The sequence below is a fragment of the Rhinolophus hipposideros genome (assembly GCF_964194185.1).
Source record: "Rhinolophus hipposideros genome assembly, chromosome: 9".
In the NCBI taxonomy this organism is placed as follows: domain Eukaryota; kingdom Metazoa; phylum Chordata; class Mammalia; order Chiroptera; family Rhinolophidae; genus Rhinolophus; species Rhinolophus hipposideros.
Window position 1 is genome coordinate 23,962,975 of NC_138055.1, and position 17,585 is coordinate 23,980,559.

Consider the following 17,585-nt stretch of genomic DNA (forward strand, 5'->3'; position numbering starts at 1 on the left):
CCCACTTCATTTCATTCCTAAAGAAACTAAGACATGTTCATGTAAAAACATGCATACGAAAATTTGTAGCAGCTCTGTTCATAATTGCCAAAAAGTGGGATGGTCTTTTAACAAGTGAATGGATAAACATATTATAAACACATAGTAGAATACTACGCGGCAATAAAAAGGAGTGAACTATTAACACACACAACAACATAAGTGAATCTGAAAGGCATTAAGCTGAGTGAAAGAGTCACTCTCAAAAGGTTACACACTATATGATTTCATTATGTGACATTCCGGAAACAGCCAAACGATAGCATAGGAGAACAAACCAGTGGTTGCCAAAGGTTAGGATTAGAGGAAGGGTGTGACTACAAAGAGCAGCAGGAGAGGGCTTGAGGGTGATGGACCTGTTTTGATCCTGATTGTGGTGGAGCTTAACACAAATCTCTATGTGTTAGAACTCATAGAAACTGTACACAGAGCAGTTTTACTGTATATTTAAAAACACAAGATTAAAAAAAACAGACATACTGGGCTACTGGCAGTCCATCATTTTAAACACTATTACTTGGGTAAATTTTAATATAAATTGTTTTAAAAATTTTAACTCACCAAGGAACTTTCTATGTAAAGGACCCCCATCATTAGTATGGAATCATTCCATATTAATATCATTTATGTCAACTGGATTTTGAGTCGTGGCTCTTGCAGTGCTCCTAGGTAGCTGTATGATGTTCACCATTCACCTGTTTCTTCTGCAGTAACATAGGAGCCGGTTTGGATGGTATCTGTGATTGTTGCTAAGATACCTTGGAATCCTCTTCAACCTTGAGATTCTGCTTTAGTAGGTCTGGGATGCTGATTCTGATCTGCTGCCATATTTGGGAATGTCCAGAGGTGATCGCTAAGGTTTCCTTCAACTCTAAAATTACATCATATCTTTGGTTTGCTTAAGTCAAGGGCTATTGTATTGGGAATCAGCTTCTGTCCTTCCCTGCCACATTCGCTGTGAATTGGGAACTCCTCCCCACCTAGTCCAGGATGTCTTGAAGTTCACCAGTAGTTTTCTAAGAACATAGTTTTGTTTACTTTCATCAAACCATTTCCCACCTCAGTGTCACCTTGACCTTTCCAAAGGTATTTTTGCTCCCTCTTTTAGAGATGCAGTCCCACCTCTACAGACCTTTCCCATGCCCCCTTCTGACCCATCCTCCAGCTTCATGTGTCCAAATGTCATAGCCTCAGACCCCTCAGACACGTGGCTCGCCCTCTGGCTAGAGGACATTGACATCTTGGGAATAATTGTCCAGAACTTGCAAGCTCTCCAGGTGACAGGTGACAGAGAAGATAAAGAGGATGGAATGGATGGTGGGAGAAACCAGGGGCAGCACCCGATTCCTATCCAAAAAATAATAAGAAGAAAAGAATCATAAAGAGCAGATAAGGCCAAGGAACTCTGAATGCCAGCCCAGATCATCTCATCCCTGGGACAGTCAAGTCGGAGATGGAAGGCGGGTGGGGAGGGGCAGGGGGGGCGCTGTCTGAGACCAGAGCGGGAAGAACTACCTGCCTCTCTGATCCCCCGAGGTATCATTCAAGGCCAGACACAAGCTGGGAAGGCTCCGAGCTGTCACACTCCGCGTGGGGCTTCAGGCTCACCTTCTCTAGCAGCTCTGCCTGTCTTCTGCACCCCAGCCCCTCAGGTGCTCTCCCCGCAAGTCACAATAGCTCCGTGCCCTTACCACGTTTCTCCCCAGGGATGGAAGCTAGTTGGGAGGCTCCTTAGGGGAACCAGCTATACAAAGGCTTCTCAGTGCCCCTAGTCTCCTTGGTTATTTCTCTCACCTCCCAGCACCTCCTATGCCTAACTGTCCCTATCTTCATCTCCCTCCTCTAGTGCAGCCTCACCTGGCTCTCACCGTTTCCATCTGAAGACCCCAGTGATGTAAAAGGGGAAGAGAGGTTAAGGCTGTTTTCTTACCCCTAGCCCAACTGGAATGGCCTGAGAGAAGCAATCCTTGAGCCTTGCGGTTCCGTCAGCCCCATTCCAGGACTGAGAGCTTACGGGGAGATAGGTATGTGGAGTTAAAAGGACTGGAATATGAGGGCTGGGAGACCAGGCTACTGTGTTCTGTGGATCAGATCTTGGTTCTCCCAGGAACCTGTTTCTGACTTGGGCATTGCGTAAAGAGTGTTAATGGGACCCAAAGCCCTTTGTTACCACTGGGTGGGGGGAGGGAAAACACCAGCAAGTGGAGCTAGTTGATTCAAGACCAGTAAGATGATTTCTAGGTTGTGTCTGGAAGTCTGGAAGTATTTAGGAGTCCTGAGGATGGACCCAGGGATAAGGACCGCAGAAAACACTGACAGAGTAAGACAGGAAAAACTGGGGAGAAATTAGTCCTTTTTATCCCATGCACTGTGTCAAATGCTTTCTCTGTACTAGCTCACTTAATTTTCACAATTCTAAGGTATGAATCCATGTCCCTACTGCCACCAGTGACTAGAAAGTCCTATTTTACAAACAGGAGATTAAGAGATTAAGAATCTTCTGCAGTCAGAGCTAAATGGTGGACCCAGGTCTCGTTCATGTCAGTCTGTATTCATAATTTCACTCCTCTACATAATTCAGTCTCTCACCAAGTATCAGCCTCTTCCAACCTATAATTTTCTGGGGTGGAGGAAATAACCTAAGTGAGTCTGACCATGTCCTCTGAACATCTGTTGAACCAAGAGCTGAGCGGGTGGCCCTTGTGAATGAGTCTGAGCCGTTGGAGAACTGACCAGAAATAAAATGTCAGAGTCCCTCCTGAGAGTTCCTTTCCTGTCTCTGCTTCCTGGCCCTCAAACCATAATGGCAGACAGGTCAGGAAGTGCCAGGGAGCTGGTTCTTGGTGCTCACTTAGTGGCTGCTGCTAACAACAATTTCCCACAACATATCACTGTCACAAACCCCAGCAATAAGTGGTGGGTTGAAGGGTAGTCCTCACCCAACAACAGGGGGCAGGGGTGAAAATTAGTTCATGTGTCTGAAAGCCAGAACCCAAAAGGGCTTGTGAAACACTAGCAACTCACCTAGATGGAAATAAGGGTAACCCTTGTCTTGCTCCAGCCTCCATTCAGAACTACACCCATGAGTGTGGGCACTGGAACTGAAATCCAGGTTGATGCTGGGCACAAATTGTAGCCTTAGATTTTGTAGCTAGAAGGGACCTACATAGCTGAGGTCTGGGGAAATGAATGACCTGACCCAGACCACATGGCTAGGCTGGTGGCAGACCAGGACCCAACTTGTGGGCTCCATCGATAACTCCAGTGCTCTTTTCCCTGCTGCCTCAGGAGACTGATGAAGGCAACTCCCATTCCCAGAGGAAGTAAGTATGTCTATCTACGCAGAGCACAGATTACACTTGAAACTGAGGGTTGTGGACACTTTTGAGTCCCATCATCCACAATGCAGCACCCAGGTGGAGATGGATTATCTATACTCATTTGACTTCTGGGATTTCTGGATCCTTTAGCCACTGGGTTGGTTCACTTGACCCTCGTCACGTATCTTCACCAGCCCTATTTAATGAGATTTAAAACTTGCCTTGGACTAGGAAGTCTGCCTGATTGTTGAACTCAACTTCATCCCTCAGCTCATTGAGCTAGACAAACCCTCTTGAATCTATTTGTCCATCAATGACATGGGGGAAAACCTCCCTTCACTGAGAGGACCCAGAGCCTTGATTTTTATTTGATTTTATTTTTTTGCCTTTGATTTACCAACTGAAAAGAACTAAAGATTTTTATAGAGGAAACCATCATCAGACTCTCACAAGCGTTTACCATCGTTAATAAGTTCACAAGAGGAGCAGAGTGACCCATTTGGCTGAGCCAGATCAAGCAAGCGTGAATGTCTTGAGAAATTTGAGCACTTCATGCCCTTCTAGTACTGCTCAGGTTCCAGGTTAGTTTTCTTCTCTGGTCTCCTTCCCTGGGCTCAAATTCTCAATTATTGGGGATAAAGGGTCTGAAGAACATGTGATAGAATGTTGCTGACCCCAGAGTTCCTCCCCCCTGAAGGCCTGCATAGGGTTATTTGGGCTCCTTCCTGCTCTGTACCACAAGTGTTCCCACCCAGAGTCCAGGGAAGAGACCATGCCCAAGGGACAAAGGGCAGCAAATTCCTCAAATACCTATGAGATATGCCCTATATTCCCCAACAAATGAAGTTACAGCAAAAGCAAGGGAGAGAGCCAGTAAGATAACTCCTTATGTTTCATCCTCCTAGCCTAGCCCACCTGAGCTCCACTGCTGCCAGTGTTATTACCATTGAGGCACTGGGCTTGAACTCAAGTCATGAAGGCTACGTGTGGAGACAGAGGGAAGGTAAGGTGACTAGAAGGAGACAGGAGGGTTGAAATTGAACAGAGAAAAGATCAAAAGTAAAGCCAGAACCCTATTTGGTCTTTTTTTTCCATTCTCCTTTATTCCATAAACACCTAGTTACAAGTTGCACAAATCAAAAATAAAGGCAGAGAAGGGCATAGGGAAGATTTTTGTGATGTGTAAGGGGTGGGAAGGGAGAAAAGGTTGGGAACCAGTCCTCTCCCCCCATACACAGCCCTGGATGAGGGCTATGGCCCCTGCAGCGGGGGATTTGAGGAGGAGGTGGGCAAACATCCAGGGTAACTAAGGGATGGAGGAGGCCCCTAAACCCAGAGCTCCCCACAAAAGCCTTCAATGCACGTCAGGGGAAGAATGGGGAAGGTGAAGAGGTTCAAAGATGGAGCAGCAAAATGAAAAATCAAGTTAGCGGATACAGGAGAAGTGGAGTCATCATGGCACGGGGATTAAAGAAGGAAAAAGTAGGTAAAGGGGGCAGTGAAAGGTTCTCCCTGAGACCCCCAGGGAGAGGTGGGGGCCAGCTTGCCTGTTAATTTAATATTAAAGTGGGAGTGGGAGTTGGAGAGGAAAAAGTTATTTCAGGGGATGATTTCTCAGCCGCTCAGCCTGTACCTACAAGGGGAAGAGAGATGAGCACAAGTCAAAAGGAAGAAAATATAAAGCCAGGAGTTGGGGCTTAACCCCTATTCCAGTGAGAGCATTCTTCTCTTTTCCCATACCAACTAAAACTTCTACTACGAAAGGCAGTATTTGCTGGGCACCTAGACTGCTTCTGCCTCATGGCACAGGAATGTGCACAGGCCCACTCCCCAACCACCCTCCAGTGTTTGACACCTTACAATTCCTCCCCCTCTGATACTTACAAGAGAGGCTGAGGGCCCAGGGCCCTCACCAGTCATAGCGGCGGGACTGTCGGGAGGGGGAATCCTCAGGTCCCTGTATGGCCAGGCGAGGAGGCCCCTCAGCCCTTCGTCCCCCACCCCCTGAAGCCTCATGCCGTCGAAATTCCAGAGGACGCTGCTGCCGGAATCGAGATGTCTCCCTCCGCCACTCATCATCAAATGCTGCGGCCTCACCTGAAGAGGACACAGAGACCAGACATGACATCTATGGACAACCTGGCTTCTGGAGGCAGATGCAAGAGTGAGCCACAAGCTTCTAAGACTGAAAAACAGCAAAAAAGGCTGCAAGTAGGTGCATGGGGATGTGTGGGGGAGGGCAACTTCTTTATTTAGCAATTTGGAGCTCAACATCGTTCCTGGAAGCCCCTAGCAGGCCTAAGGCATGACTACTGGATAAAGAAATCAGGAATGGGATAATTACTTAAACAGCGTAATCCCAAGCACACAATAAGTAGTTAATAAGTATTTGCTTATTTGAAAAGAAATAGAGGAGAAAAAAATGGATCCAGGCAGAGAAGGGTAAATTACTATCAATATCTGACTTAGGTGACAAAGTTTGCCCCTCCGTGGTTAGGACATTGCCAGCACCTGACTCAGTTCCTAAGCCAACAAGGCTCCAAGTGAAATAATATGGGGCTCACCCATAACTTTGCCCAAGAAATATGTATGGAGATAGGAAGAGAAAGCTGGTATCTCTTAGTTCACAGGAACTGGACTAGTGGCCACTGGCCAAGAAGCTGGAAAGGTGATGAGCGGGAAGGAAGGCTCACTCTCATCCAGGTTGATGTAGTCCTGCCGCTCCTCCTGGTCCCCTGTGCGGTGGTTTCGGGAGCGCTGGAGGATGTGAGCCCTGTCTCGAATGTGATGCCCAATGGACATCTGCTCTAGTCCACTGTCCGAGTCCCGTACGGTCCTCCGAGTCTCCCGGATCTGAGATGGGCAGAACACAGCACACTGAGCTGCCCCTTCCAAAGCCCTGGCCACACCAACCTGGGACAGACAAACCACCCACTACCCAATCCTAAAAAAAAAGCCAGGGTTTCTGTAGCTGCCATTCAATCCTGCCTTCTCTGAGAGAAGCCCTCCAACTCACCCCGCCTGGGGCCGAGCGCATCTCTGACGTCTCCTGGTAGACCTTGGGAGCACCATCACCAGTATTGGAGTAGGAGATGACAGTGGAGGATGAAAAGGTCTGGCAATTGCCTCCAGCAGTCATATGTTCCTGAAGAGGAAAGCGTACAGCAGGACTGAAGGGGAAGGGCTCCCCTCTGGAGACAGGCTCTCACACTTTAGCTGCCTGTCCTTGCTCATATATTCCTCACAAAATGTGAGAACTCAGAAAACATCAGGACTCACCGTTACTCCCCAAATTCCTCTACAATAAAGGAGAACCTTAAGAGAGCAAGCCTTAACTATGCACTTAAGCGTGTTGCCGCTGCTTCTCACTCAGGTATGAGAGCAGATACAGGGACCCAGTGCTCTCCAGGCTCAATTTCTTAATTCAGCTTCACCTCTTCTCTAACACACCCTTCCCCATTCCTGCCTCGGGGGCTCAAGGTGTTGCCAGTCATCACTGAGAACAGAGCCAGGGAAGGGAATGGGGCAAGAGTCTCACCATGTTCCCGATCATGTCATTCATCATCCCAAACATGTCCATGAAGCCACCTGACTGCAGCAAAAAGATGGAAAGCAGAGTCAATGCTGAGATGACCCACTAGCTACATGGCTACATGGTCCCTGTCTCTTTTTCCTTCACAACTAGCAACTGCTCTTTCTCATTCTTTGTGAACATATCTTTCTTCATGTTTCTCTTCCTGTAGACTGCCGCCTACCTCCTCAGTCTCTATGGCTGCTCTGATCCAATTTTCCTTCTCCTGACTGCCCTATTTCCTTTCTTTAGGAAGCATGCCAAAGTCAATTGACTCTAACCTATAAAGGGGTTGGGCATGAAATTGTAAGAAAAATTTTCTAAAAACCAGTTAAAGGGTGCAGCCCCTTTAACTGCACCTCCCTCCTCAAAAGAACAAACTGTGCTAGACAATTACATTTTCCTAATGAGTATGGGTCCTAGAAGGACAAGAATCAATAAGTTAGCATCTTTACCTCACAGGACTCATAGCACACAGCATGCCCAGAGCTCTGTGAACACTATAAAAAGATTCTAGGCTTACCTATAAGGCTATTCCAAAGAGGGACATTTGGAAATACCTACGGATATAGAATGTATCTGAGATGGAAGGACACAAGGAGATGAGGACTCACCATTCCCAGCATCCCGAAGGGGGAGACAGCCCCAGCCTACAGGAACAAGGAAGGAACAGAAATTAGAGACCACATCCTATCTCATTGCAATCTGAAACCAACCAAGCCCATGGCCTCAGCGTTTTCACCATCCTCCTCTCAAAAAGGGATCACTAAGCCCTTTTTCCGGACCCCTTGCCCACTCCTTGATCATCCCACTTGCTAAGTTGGCTGTAGTGCAAGAAAAATCAAGCACTTTAGTAACCACCCTCCAACCTTTCTTTGGGTCTCAGGTACACTGCAGCACCATTACCTGCATCCTGCGGCTGGCAGGTCTGGTCCCTGGCATACTGCCATCTGTGATGCTGAGGAAGGGGCTATATCCAAAACCACCTGACAACATTCGGTTCATATGCTGTCGGTGAATAGCAAAGGGGTCCCTGTGGAGTGAGTATACAGTATGATGACAGAGGGCCAAGTAGTCAACTACCCCTCCCCCCAAAAGAAAACAGTCCTAAGGAAACAATGGCACAGATGCCTATTTCCCCTCTAAGTCTGAGCTGTTACTGAGTATCCAGCCAGTTCCAATCAGTGCCAGCAGTGGGAACCCAGATGTTTGTCGGAACTACTCGGAGACCTGAAATGGAGTGGGATGAGTGCTCTAGAGCCTGAGTGGGAGGGAATACTCACATCAGGAACATGGGATCCTCAGGCTCCACATCCCTCATGAAGCGGAACATCCTGATTTTAGCTCCAGGGGGGCTCAACACTGTAAAGATGTGGAGGCTCAGATACTTGGATGCCGCCAGGATTTGCACATCCGCTCAGTGTTGGGACTCTCAGAGCACTGTCCCTTCCGAATACTGTAGCTGACCCTCCTCAAACTCTAGTGAGGCCCTTCTCCAGGTGTTCAACACCACCCTCTAGGGAAAGAAGAGCCCTTCAGACCTCTCTCAAGGAGGGCCATGGAAAAATGTTCAAGCCTCTCAGTTTTCTGCCTCCCCCACTCAGAGCCATCCTCTTCCCAAAGCCCAGGCCAGAAGCACACTCCCCCTCCCCCGACGCCACTGTTCCGGATACGAATCCCAAGTGCTGGCCCTACGCCCATTAATGACCCCAACCACCCCGCCCCCTCTTTACACCCAGCCGCAGCCAGGCCTTCCCTGGCGGGCCTCGTAGTCCCCACCGCGACGGAGGACCCCTAGCCCCGGCCTCCTCGCTAGGCAAGCAGGAGAGGCGGGCCTGACTCTCTCCCCTCCCTGCATCCATCCCATCCTCGCAGACCCTGCAGCCCAGCTCCGCTCGAGTCTCACCGGTCCCCGATTCGGGCTCAGCGGCCCATCCGGCCGGTCTCGCCTCTCGGTGCGCTGCAGGATCAGGGCTTGCGGCCCGGGACGCGGGATTGGTCCGGACTCGAGCTCCTCGGCCTCCCGCGCCGCCTCCTCCCACAGCTGCCACCTCCGTACCACCCCTCCGCCCACGGAGCTCGAACCGCGGCCAGGCCCGGACGGAAGTGACGTCACGCTCGGACCGCCCACCCCAGGGCTGGGCTCGCGAAGCTCCGCCCACTGGCGGGAGTAGGGAGGAGGCGAGGACTCGCTCCGGGGGTGTTGGAACGCAGGGGGCAGGGCGAGGGTCCTGATTAGTGAACTGGATTTGGGGTCTGCGGACAGGAACAGGCTCCCTTGTAAGGGTTTGGTGGGGAGCAGAGGAGTCCTTTACTCGCGAGGGTCGGGGCTGGGGCGGGGCGGCGCGGCACGTTCACTCAGAGGAAGAGGACGAGGGGCAGATTCCCATGGGGGAGGGCCGGGCTCCCGGTGGACGACAAATAGGGCGGATCATGGGGGGAGCCTGGAGCAGATATTCTACCGGAGAAGCGTTCAGCGCGAGAGGTAGGAAGGGCGGCAATTCAGCCGGGGAAGCACTAGGGCCAGTCCCCTCAGAAAGAGGTGCTAGTGAGGCAGGGGCGTGGTCCTCGGAGTGACGTAGAGGAGGAGGTGACAGTTCTGCCCAGGTCTTTAGCTTCGAGAACTCGGACTGGGGCAGAGAATCTGGGTTGGGGGCGTTCGGCCGCCAGATGGCGCTCTTCGGCCAGACTGGAACTACAGCCCCTAGGGAACAGGAGTTGGCCAGGCTCCTGGACCCCTCTATTACCCTGCTGTGAAGGGTCAGACGGGAAAGGCTCTAGTTCTGAAATCATTTAGTTTAGTGCCAGTCTCCCCTTTCTTTTCTCTAACTCCTTTGTCCTCAAGAGCTCTCAGTCCTGCACTGATCTTTCTTGCCTCTAGTCAGGTGGGTAGGTCAAGGGTCTAAATTGGGAGAGGAAGAAAAGGGATGGAGAGCTCCATTAACCAGGATCACCCAGGGGCGGAGCTGGAAACAGACCCAGGAGACCTGACTCCGAGGCCAAAGACTGATACTTTGACATAGTACACGTCTTGCATAAAATCTGGCCCAACTGGAGAGAAGGGCCCTCCCCCTGGGTGTCAGGGGATTTGGACTGTCTAGGATGGACTTTAAACCAGATTTATCCAAATTCTAGCTCTCCCTGGTTCTTTACTCTGGCTGCTAGCCATATTAGTGCTATGTGGAGCCTGACAATGAGAGTTGTTCCCAATACTTCCCTGGGGGAGAAAAAGGGAGGGGGGGTCCCTGGTGACTCAGGAAAGGATACTGGGGGCAGAGCTTCTCAGGTTTCTTTGGACTTGATCATTTTTAAAGAGGAAAAAACAATAGTGGAAACGGGTACAGAGACAAATCATTTAAAAGTTAGACTGGCAAAGCCAAAAAAAAGACAATAAAAGAAAATTTGTTTTTCATTGATATTTCTGGGGAAGAAACTTTGTAAAATCTTTTGCATTTATCTTCCAGACACTCTATCTCTGCAGTGTCCCTTTTCCTCTTGCCCCAAACAAAAGTAGTTGGACGTGATCAACAGTATCCCAGTACGAGTTCTGCAGCCCAGACTTACATTAAGTGTCATCCCTCAACTTCAAGCTTGTTCCTTCTCATATGATCATGTCCAACCTTCAACAGATTTGATAGGAGTTACCACTTAGCTTCTAGCCTCCTCCTTTTTTCTTTTCCCATTACGTGGTATTCTACCTACTGCCTTTAGGTGCCTAGCGCCCTTCCTCTTCTTCCTTCCAAAACTTAAGAATGTGATCCCGGTCATTTTTACCTTTGCATGATTTTAATTGTATTCATTTCAATGTATTATATGTCTTAGGAGTACAGTTGACCTTTGAACAGTCAGGATTTAGGTGCACCACAGACAGTGGAAAATCCACATTTAACTTAAGTCGGTCCTTTGCATATATGGATTCCTAACCATGGAGCAGATTAAAAAATAGTATTTACAAATTACAACTTAGCTTCTAACTATAAGACAAAGTTCCAAACCTGAACTTTGTCTCAGGTTAAAAGAAATCCTTGAATGGATGGGTATGAAGGAGAAGATGGAAGAGGTCGTTTCCAGAGTCCCCCAGATAGACCCTATAGGCAGCCATCTACTCCAGGAATTGAAGGAATGTAATTTTACAAGTAACCTTTCTGTTCCCACAACCAGAGTTTGTGTCTGTCTTCCTTTTCCATCCCTTTCCTATCACCTTACCTCCCTCCCTTTCTCTGTCCTTCCTTTCCTCCTTCCTTCCTTCCATCCATCTCTGTCCAGTGAACTCTGATGAACAGAAATTCCTCAGTCACGGGAGTGTCTTGTAAATGATAAGATATAAGAGGGAGAGTGGACCCTGCTAGGAGTGAGGCGTAAGTAACACAAGGAGGATAAAAATTGTTGGGAAGAAACAGAAGTAGTTTTATATTTATTTCTCTATCTGATGGAGCCAAAGTCAGGAAGTCCTTGAGAGAGTAGAGCTTGGCCAGAAAAGGGGCCTTTTTAGATGCGAGGTCACACATCTGGAGCAATCCCAGAGCAGATGGATACTGGAAGAGAGTGAGGATGGGACAATGATGTGGGAGTTAGGGGAGACTAGATTTCCTGCCTGAGCCAAAGTGAATGGGTGTACTGAGTATGTGTGTATGTACATGTGTGTATGCACTGGGGGAGGGAGATAAACCCTGAAAATTAGCACTAAGTTGGCCCAAGTAGAGAGAGTGAGTTGTACAGTGGACACCAGATCAGAGTGAGTGTGACTTACTCCCTTGAAAAGTGACTCAGAAGCATTTCTTTTAAATCAGCTTTTCCATTTGTTTTTATATGCACATCTACTCAACAAACATTTATCGAATGCCTACTGTGTATCAGGTAGTGTTCCTGGTTCTGGAGATATAGTAGTGATATAGAGAAAAATAAAGCAAGGTAGAAGGGGATAGAGGAACAGGTAAGTAGCTGAGAGGTGGTGTTTGCTTTTCAGGGTGAATAGGGAAGTTCTTATTGATAAGGTGACATTTAAGCAGAGACCTGAACAAAATGAGGGCTAGTTGGGTTGAGAGCTTTCTGGGCAGAGGAAATAGCAAGTACAAAGGCCCTAAGGCAAAGTATGCTTGGTGTGTTCAAAACACAACAGAGTCCAATGTGCCTACGTAGATGTGAGTGAGGGAAGAGCAGTAGTAAGAGATAAAGTCACAGAAAAAGAAGGAAGCCAGATCTTGTGGGAGTTTATAAGATCTACAAAAGGATCACTCTGGCTATTGGATGGAAAATAGACTACTGGGGAACAACAGCAGAAACAGACCTATTAACATGCTGTTCCCTTAATCCAGATAACACATGATAGTGAGTGGCTTTGAGTAGGTTAGAAACAGTGGAGGTGATGAGAAGTGGTCAGATTCTAGATATATTTTTGAAGATGGAACTAACAGAATTTGCTGATGGATGGATGTAGTATGCAGGAGAAGAGGCAAGAAGGACTTTAAGGTTTTTTGATCTGGGCAACTGTGAGAAATAAATGACCATTTTCCATTCCACACTGTACTGAGTATATCTAGGCACTGGTTTGAGAATAGTATACTGAAATTGTATCTAGCTGGAAGATCGTGACCATGTGGCTACACACGATAACTGACCTGGACAGTCTTACCTTTAGAAGCTAGCCACCTAAAGCAGGAGGATATATGGACAACAAGAATAAGTGAATTCCATACTTAGTTTGACCATAAGATGTTAGATGTTAAACTATCTTGGGTAGCTATGCTAATGTTAATAGTTGGCATTAGCATTGGAGTTTTAAGTCTTAATCTTTTGATCATTTCAAGAAGACATCCTGGGCCAGCCCAGTGGCTCAGGCGTTTGGAGCTCCGTGCTCCTAATTCTGAAGGCTGCCAGTTCTATTCCCACATGGGCCAGTGGGCTCTCAACCACAAGGTTGCCAGTTCAACTCCTGGAGTCCCACAAGGGATGGTGGGCTCCATCCCCTGCAACTAAGATTGAACATGGCACCTTGAGCTGAGCTGCCTCTGAGCTCCCGGATGGCTCAGTTGGTTGGAGCGCGTCCTCTCAAGCACAAGGTTGCCGGTTCGACTCTTCGACTCCCGCAAGGGATGGTGGGCTATGCCCCCTGCAACTAGCAATAGCAACTGGACCTGGACCTGGAGCTGAGCTGCGCCCTCCACAACTAAGATTGAAAGGACAACAACTTGACTTGGAAGAAAGTCCTGGAAGTACACACTGTTCCCCAATAAAGTCCCGTTCCCCTTCCCCAATGAAATCTTTAAAAAAAAAAAAGAAGGAGAAGAGGAAGAAGAAGAAGACATCCTGAGGGAGGGCGGTATATCTTGTGATTAACATGGGCATTGAGGACTGATTTTTGTGCTACCTGTGTGGTAGTTCATGTCAATAAATATTTCTTGACCTCCTCCTACGTGCCAGGCATAGTGCTAGTGCTGGGGATGAAAAGACAAGTAAGACATGATCTCTGCCCAAGAGGGTGACCAACATGGAATCGATTATAATCTGGTGATGAAGTCTGCAATAGAAAGATGTGTATTAAAAGGGCAAAAGTGGTTCAGAAGAGGGAGGGAGTGACTTGGGGGTGGGGAGCCAGGAGAGCATTCCAGGCAGAAGATGTGATCAATGCAAAAGCACCGAGGTATGCTCCATTTGGGAAGAACTATGAGGAATTTAAAAAATAAATAAAGATAAATGGCTAAAGCAAAACTTTTGAGGGAACAGTGGTAAGAGATAAGGCTACAGAGGTTAAAAGGACCAGACCTTAAAGGGCCCTGTTTGCTTCTGGACTTGATCCCATAGGCCTGGGGAAGTTATCAAAGGGTTTTATGCAGAGAAATTACCACAGTCTTTTATTTTAGATAAAAAGGCAGTTTACGCATTTCAGGAAACATTTTTGAGCTTCTACCACATGCCAGGTAGGCAGGTAAGTGCTGAAGATACAAAAATTCTTAAAATTGATTAAAAACCTTAATCAGTTAAGCTTAAAGTCAGCGAGTGATACTGACTTCTGGAGCAGAGGTGGGACTGGGCTTGGAGAGAAGAGGAGGCACTCAGGGCATCTTTAGAAAGTGAAGGATCTAGGGAAGGAAACAAAGGTGGAATCTGATGAATGAATGACTAGAGGACAGTACCTCTAACTGAAATAGAAAAGGAGGGAATTTCAGTTGGAACATGTGGGGTTTGAGTAGCTGTGCAGATCCTGGGAGAGATGAACGGAAGGGAACTGGAGTCATGACTCTGGCGCTCAGGAGGGAAGCCAGTGCTCGAGATGCAGGTTTGAGAGTCGTCATTGTTTGAGCTATGTGTTAGCTGGGGGACTTAAAACTATGGGAGTGCATAACGGAGTCATTTAGGGCGACTGGGAAGAGTGAGGACAGGACCTCTGAGACTGGAGTCACTTAGAAGGGTTCAGTCAACACTGTTATTACCTTCTGGTTAAATCCTCCTTCAGTCTTTTACATTCTGAGCAAAATAAGTCTCTAGCTGTCACTCCTGGTCCCATTTCCGCTATCCTTTTCATTTTCACTTTCCTCTCTGGATCAGCCACAGTCTGTTTAATCTGTGAAAGTGTGGAAACCCTGAACAAATACGTACTTATGGTAAAGTATATGACAACAGTGGCCCAGATGACCTTCAACATAGCAGCCAGAGGTGCTCTTAACTTTCTATGTATAGAACACTGGGGATGGAGAAGGGAAAGGAAGTGGAAAAAAAGACAGCTTAGGGCCAAGGTCTAAAGTGGTGCTGGCCAATATGGAGGCACCAGCCACATGTGGCTATTTAAATTTAATTAAAGTTAAGCAGCATAAAAAAAATGTTGCTTAATTAAAGTTAAGCAGCATAAAAAAAATGCAGTTTCCTCAGTTGCATTAGCCACATTTCAAGTGTTCAATAACCACACGTGGCTAGTGACCACCCTATTGGAAAGTGCAGATATAGAACATTTCCATCATCAGAGAAAATTTTATTGGACAGAGCCAGAGAACATCTATAAGTGTTATCTTACTTCTGAACTTTTTTTAAGGCCTGTGAGGACTTTTTGAAGAGTACATGTGGGGCAGAAATTGAAAGCAGGGCACTGGAAGGTTGGGCCATAGCAAACTATGCTAGGTATAAAAGTGAAGGAGGTCACAAAGAGGACATGGAGAATAAGAAAAGTCAAACAAACAATCTGGAGGAGACGTACTGATGGCAAAATCAATTCTTTTTGCTGGGGAGAAAGTTCATGGGGAAGTAGGAAAGCAAAGATATTTTGGTTGTGATGCTGATTCCGTCAAAGACCAGGACGTCAGTAGTTAATGAGAAGATCCCAACACAGGGAGAAGCAAGCCAGTATCTTAGTATGCTGTGTGTTTTCCCCACCTATTCAAAGAAAGAAGTATGAGAGGGCTCTGAGACAGTCCAAAATGGTGTGTGAGGGCTAGGAAATCCAATTTATTGAGCTCTTCCTTTTTGGTGCCTAGTATTGTGCTAGATATTGTGTACAAGAGAAGGAGACGATCAGTAAGGGTGGAAGAACCAAGGTAGGCTGTTTGGAATTGAGAACAATGGATAAGGATTTGTAAAATCAGAAGAGATCAGGGAGGCATTCCTGAAGAGTACCCATGGAGGTGGGACAATGTGCTGTCTGGTCTGACTGGTGGAAAGAGGTACTGGATGCGTGTCCCTTTTCAAGTTGTACTTTTCACTGAGCTCTCCTCATCTATTCCTTAAGGGCAAGGACCATGTCTTTTTCATTCAGCTTTGTGTTTCCATCACATAGCACCGTGCCTAAGACATAGTAGGAGTTCAATAAAAGTTTGTTGTAGTGTAAAAGTTCAAGCTTGGGCCGGCCGGTGGCGCAGGCAGTTAGAGCTCCATGCTCCTAACTCCGAAGGCTGCCGGTTCGATTCCCACATGGGCCAGTGGGCTCTCAACAACCAAAAAAAAAAAAAAAAGTTCAAGCTTGATATAGAGGGCAAAAAGAAAACTTATGATTTTTTTTAGTTTAACTCTACTTAAGAATGAGTAGACTATAATGGTGAACAAAACTTGACTTGTAGCGTTCATAATGAATGTGCCTTAAGTGTTGTGAAGATGGTTTCTTAAGCAACATACTCAAACAGGATAAAAGGTAAGCTGGTTTAGGTCTCTGTCTAGGAGTCCATCTCCTCTCAACTCTCCACTGACTTGAGTTTGTTAAAGATACATATATATATATGAAAGCAAAGGATAAAGGAGGACCAGAAACAGGTTATTGGGAGTGGAATGGAGATTTAAAAGAACAGTGAGGAGTGGGAAGGTCCAACTCAGGTTTCTGTCCTCCAAAGCCTCGAATTATAACTTAGCACTTAACCCATCAGATAAATAGGCAAAGTAAAAAAAACCAGGAAGCTGGAGAGGGAGAAGTCTTCACTTAAGAATGAGATGGAAATAGTTAGAATTGAACACACACAGTACTGAGGTAAATTTCTAGGATGTCAGGCCAGACAGAAGTCATAGTGTCCAGGGAATTCATTCCTCCTTTGTTCTCACCTGAGCTCCTTTTTCCCACCTCCAAAAAATGTGTAAGAAGAACAGGTTTTCCCATTCAGCTAGTGGGAGAAATTCTCAATTGGACTGTGGAGTAATAGAACTCTAGGGATAGGCAAGCCTCCACAAGGCCTCAGAAATAGTTCTCTGGAAAGGAGCAAACAAAGGCTGGCATCCCGTAACATTGTTGAGCCCAGATACTAACCCCACATATGGGAGTTGGCTTTTAGCATCCCACCCACTCCAAATTCACCCCAAGTTTCACTTCTAGCTTATTTGTCATGAAGCCAAGACTTTAGGAGACTAGTCTGTTGTCCAACTAGACTGGGAAGGCTAAGGGATGCTTCTCCCACGCAGGAAGGGATTTAGATCCGGGCCTCCTGTTTCCTAGGTCTTTTTCCTGTGGTCTCTGTAGACCCTAGTGTCCAAACTCTTGGATTCTCAAGGCGTTCCCTTCGGCCTTGGGGCAGGATTCCCATTCTCTGCCTCTCCATCTCCCTGGAATTTTCCACTGCAGCTGCCTCCGCTCCCAGACACCCCTCCCTGGGCAAAATTCCCGGCTCCCTCCGCCTCGCCATCCTTAATCACACCTCATCCCCACCCCCGGCCCTGAGGCCCAACCCACAGTCCGGCCCACACCCTACACTAACCCGGGTGGTCCCAGTTACAGAAATGGGAGGCCAGGCCCTAACAGAAGGGTGAGAGAGGGTCCCAGGCTCTCTCCAGAGCCGGGAGAAAGGACAGTGTAGGGGCCGGTCCCCCGTGGGGCTGGAGTCGGGGGAGTGGCCCTCCTCAAATCCCCATATAAGGCAGGGCAAGCAGTTAGGGTCCTGGATTGGCTGATTCAAATGAGCATTCCACCTGGCAACAGAGTTTCTATTGGCTCTCAGGAAAAATAGGAGGAAGGTGGATGGAGGTTTTGGTGGCGGAGATTGGAGGGGGGAAGGGAAATGGAGGTGACCGGAGTGGGGGGCGGTTACCAGGGCAACAGGGTAAGAGCCCAGCAGGGTGTCTGAGACAGAAGGCGGGGCTGGGAGGTGGCGATGGGGGGGGGAGGGAGAGGAAAGAGACTGACGGGGAGGGAGCGAGACGGGGAGATGGGGGCGGGGGCAAAGGTGGGGGGAGAGGGAGAGAAATGAAGC

The 17,585-nt window shown here is 47.7% G+C and overlaps 1 protein-coding gene across 2 annotated transcripts; it reads right to left on the reverse strand.

The window, feature by feature from the left end:
- Nucleotides 1-4,435: 4,435 nt before the first annotated feature.
- Nucleotides 4,436-9,064, reverse strand: MLF2 (myeloid leukemia factor 2). 2 transcript variants are annotated; one of them, XM_081061162.1, is made up of 9 exons: nt 8,837-9,064; nt 8,214-8,292; nt 7,837-7,963; nt 7,545-7,580; nt 6,898-6,951; nt 6,376-6,504; nt 6,053-6,212; nt 5,244-5,456; nt 4,436-4,992 (listed from the first exon to the last, which is right to left on the reverse strand). In XM_081061162.1, exons 2-8 carry the CDS (start codon nt 8,261-8,263, stop codon nt 5,269-5,271), a joined length of 744 nt encoding a protein of 247 aa, XP_080917288.1. In that variant the 5' UTR covers nt 8,264-8,292; nt 8,837-9,064; the 3' UTR covers nt 4,436-4,992; nt 5,244-5,268. The 2 variants fall into 2 exon arrangements, with proteins under 2 accessions (XP_080917288.1, XP_080917289.1); XM_081061163.1 differs by having other exon boundaries at nt 8,214-8,446; nt 8,837-9,011.
- Nucleotides 9,065-17,585: the final 8,521 nt, after the last annotated feature.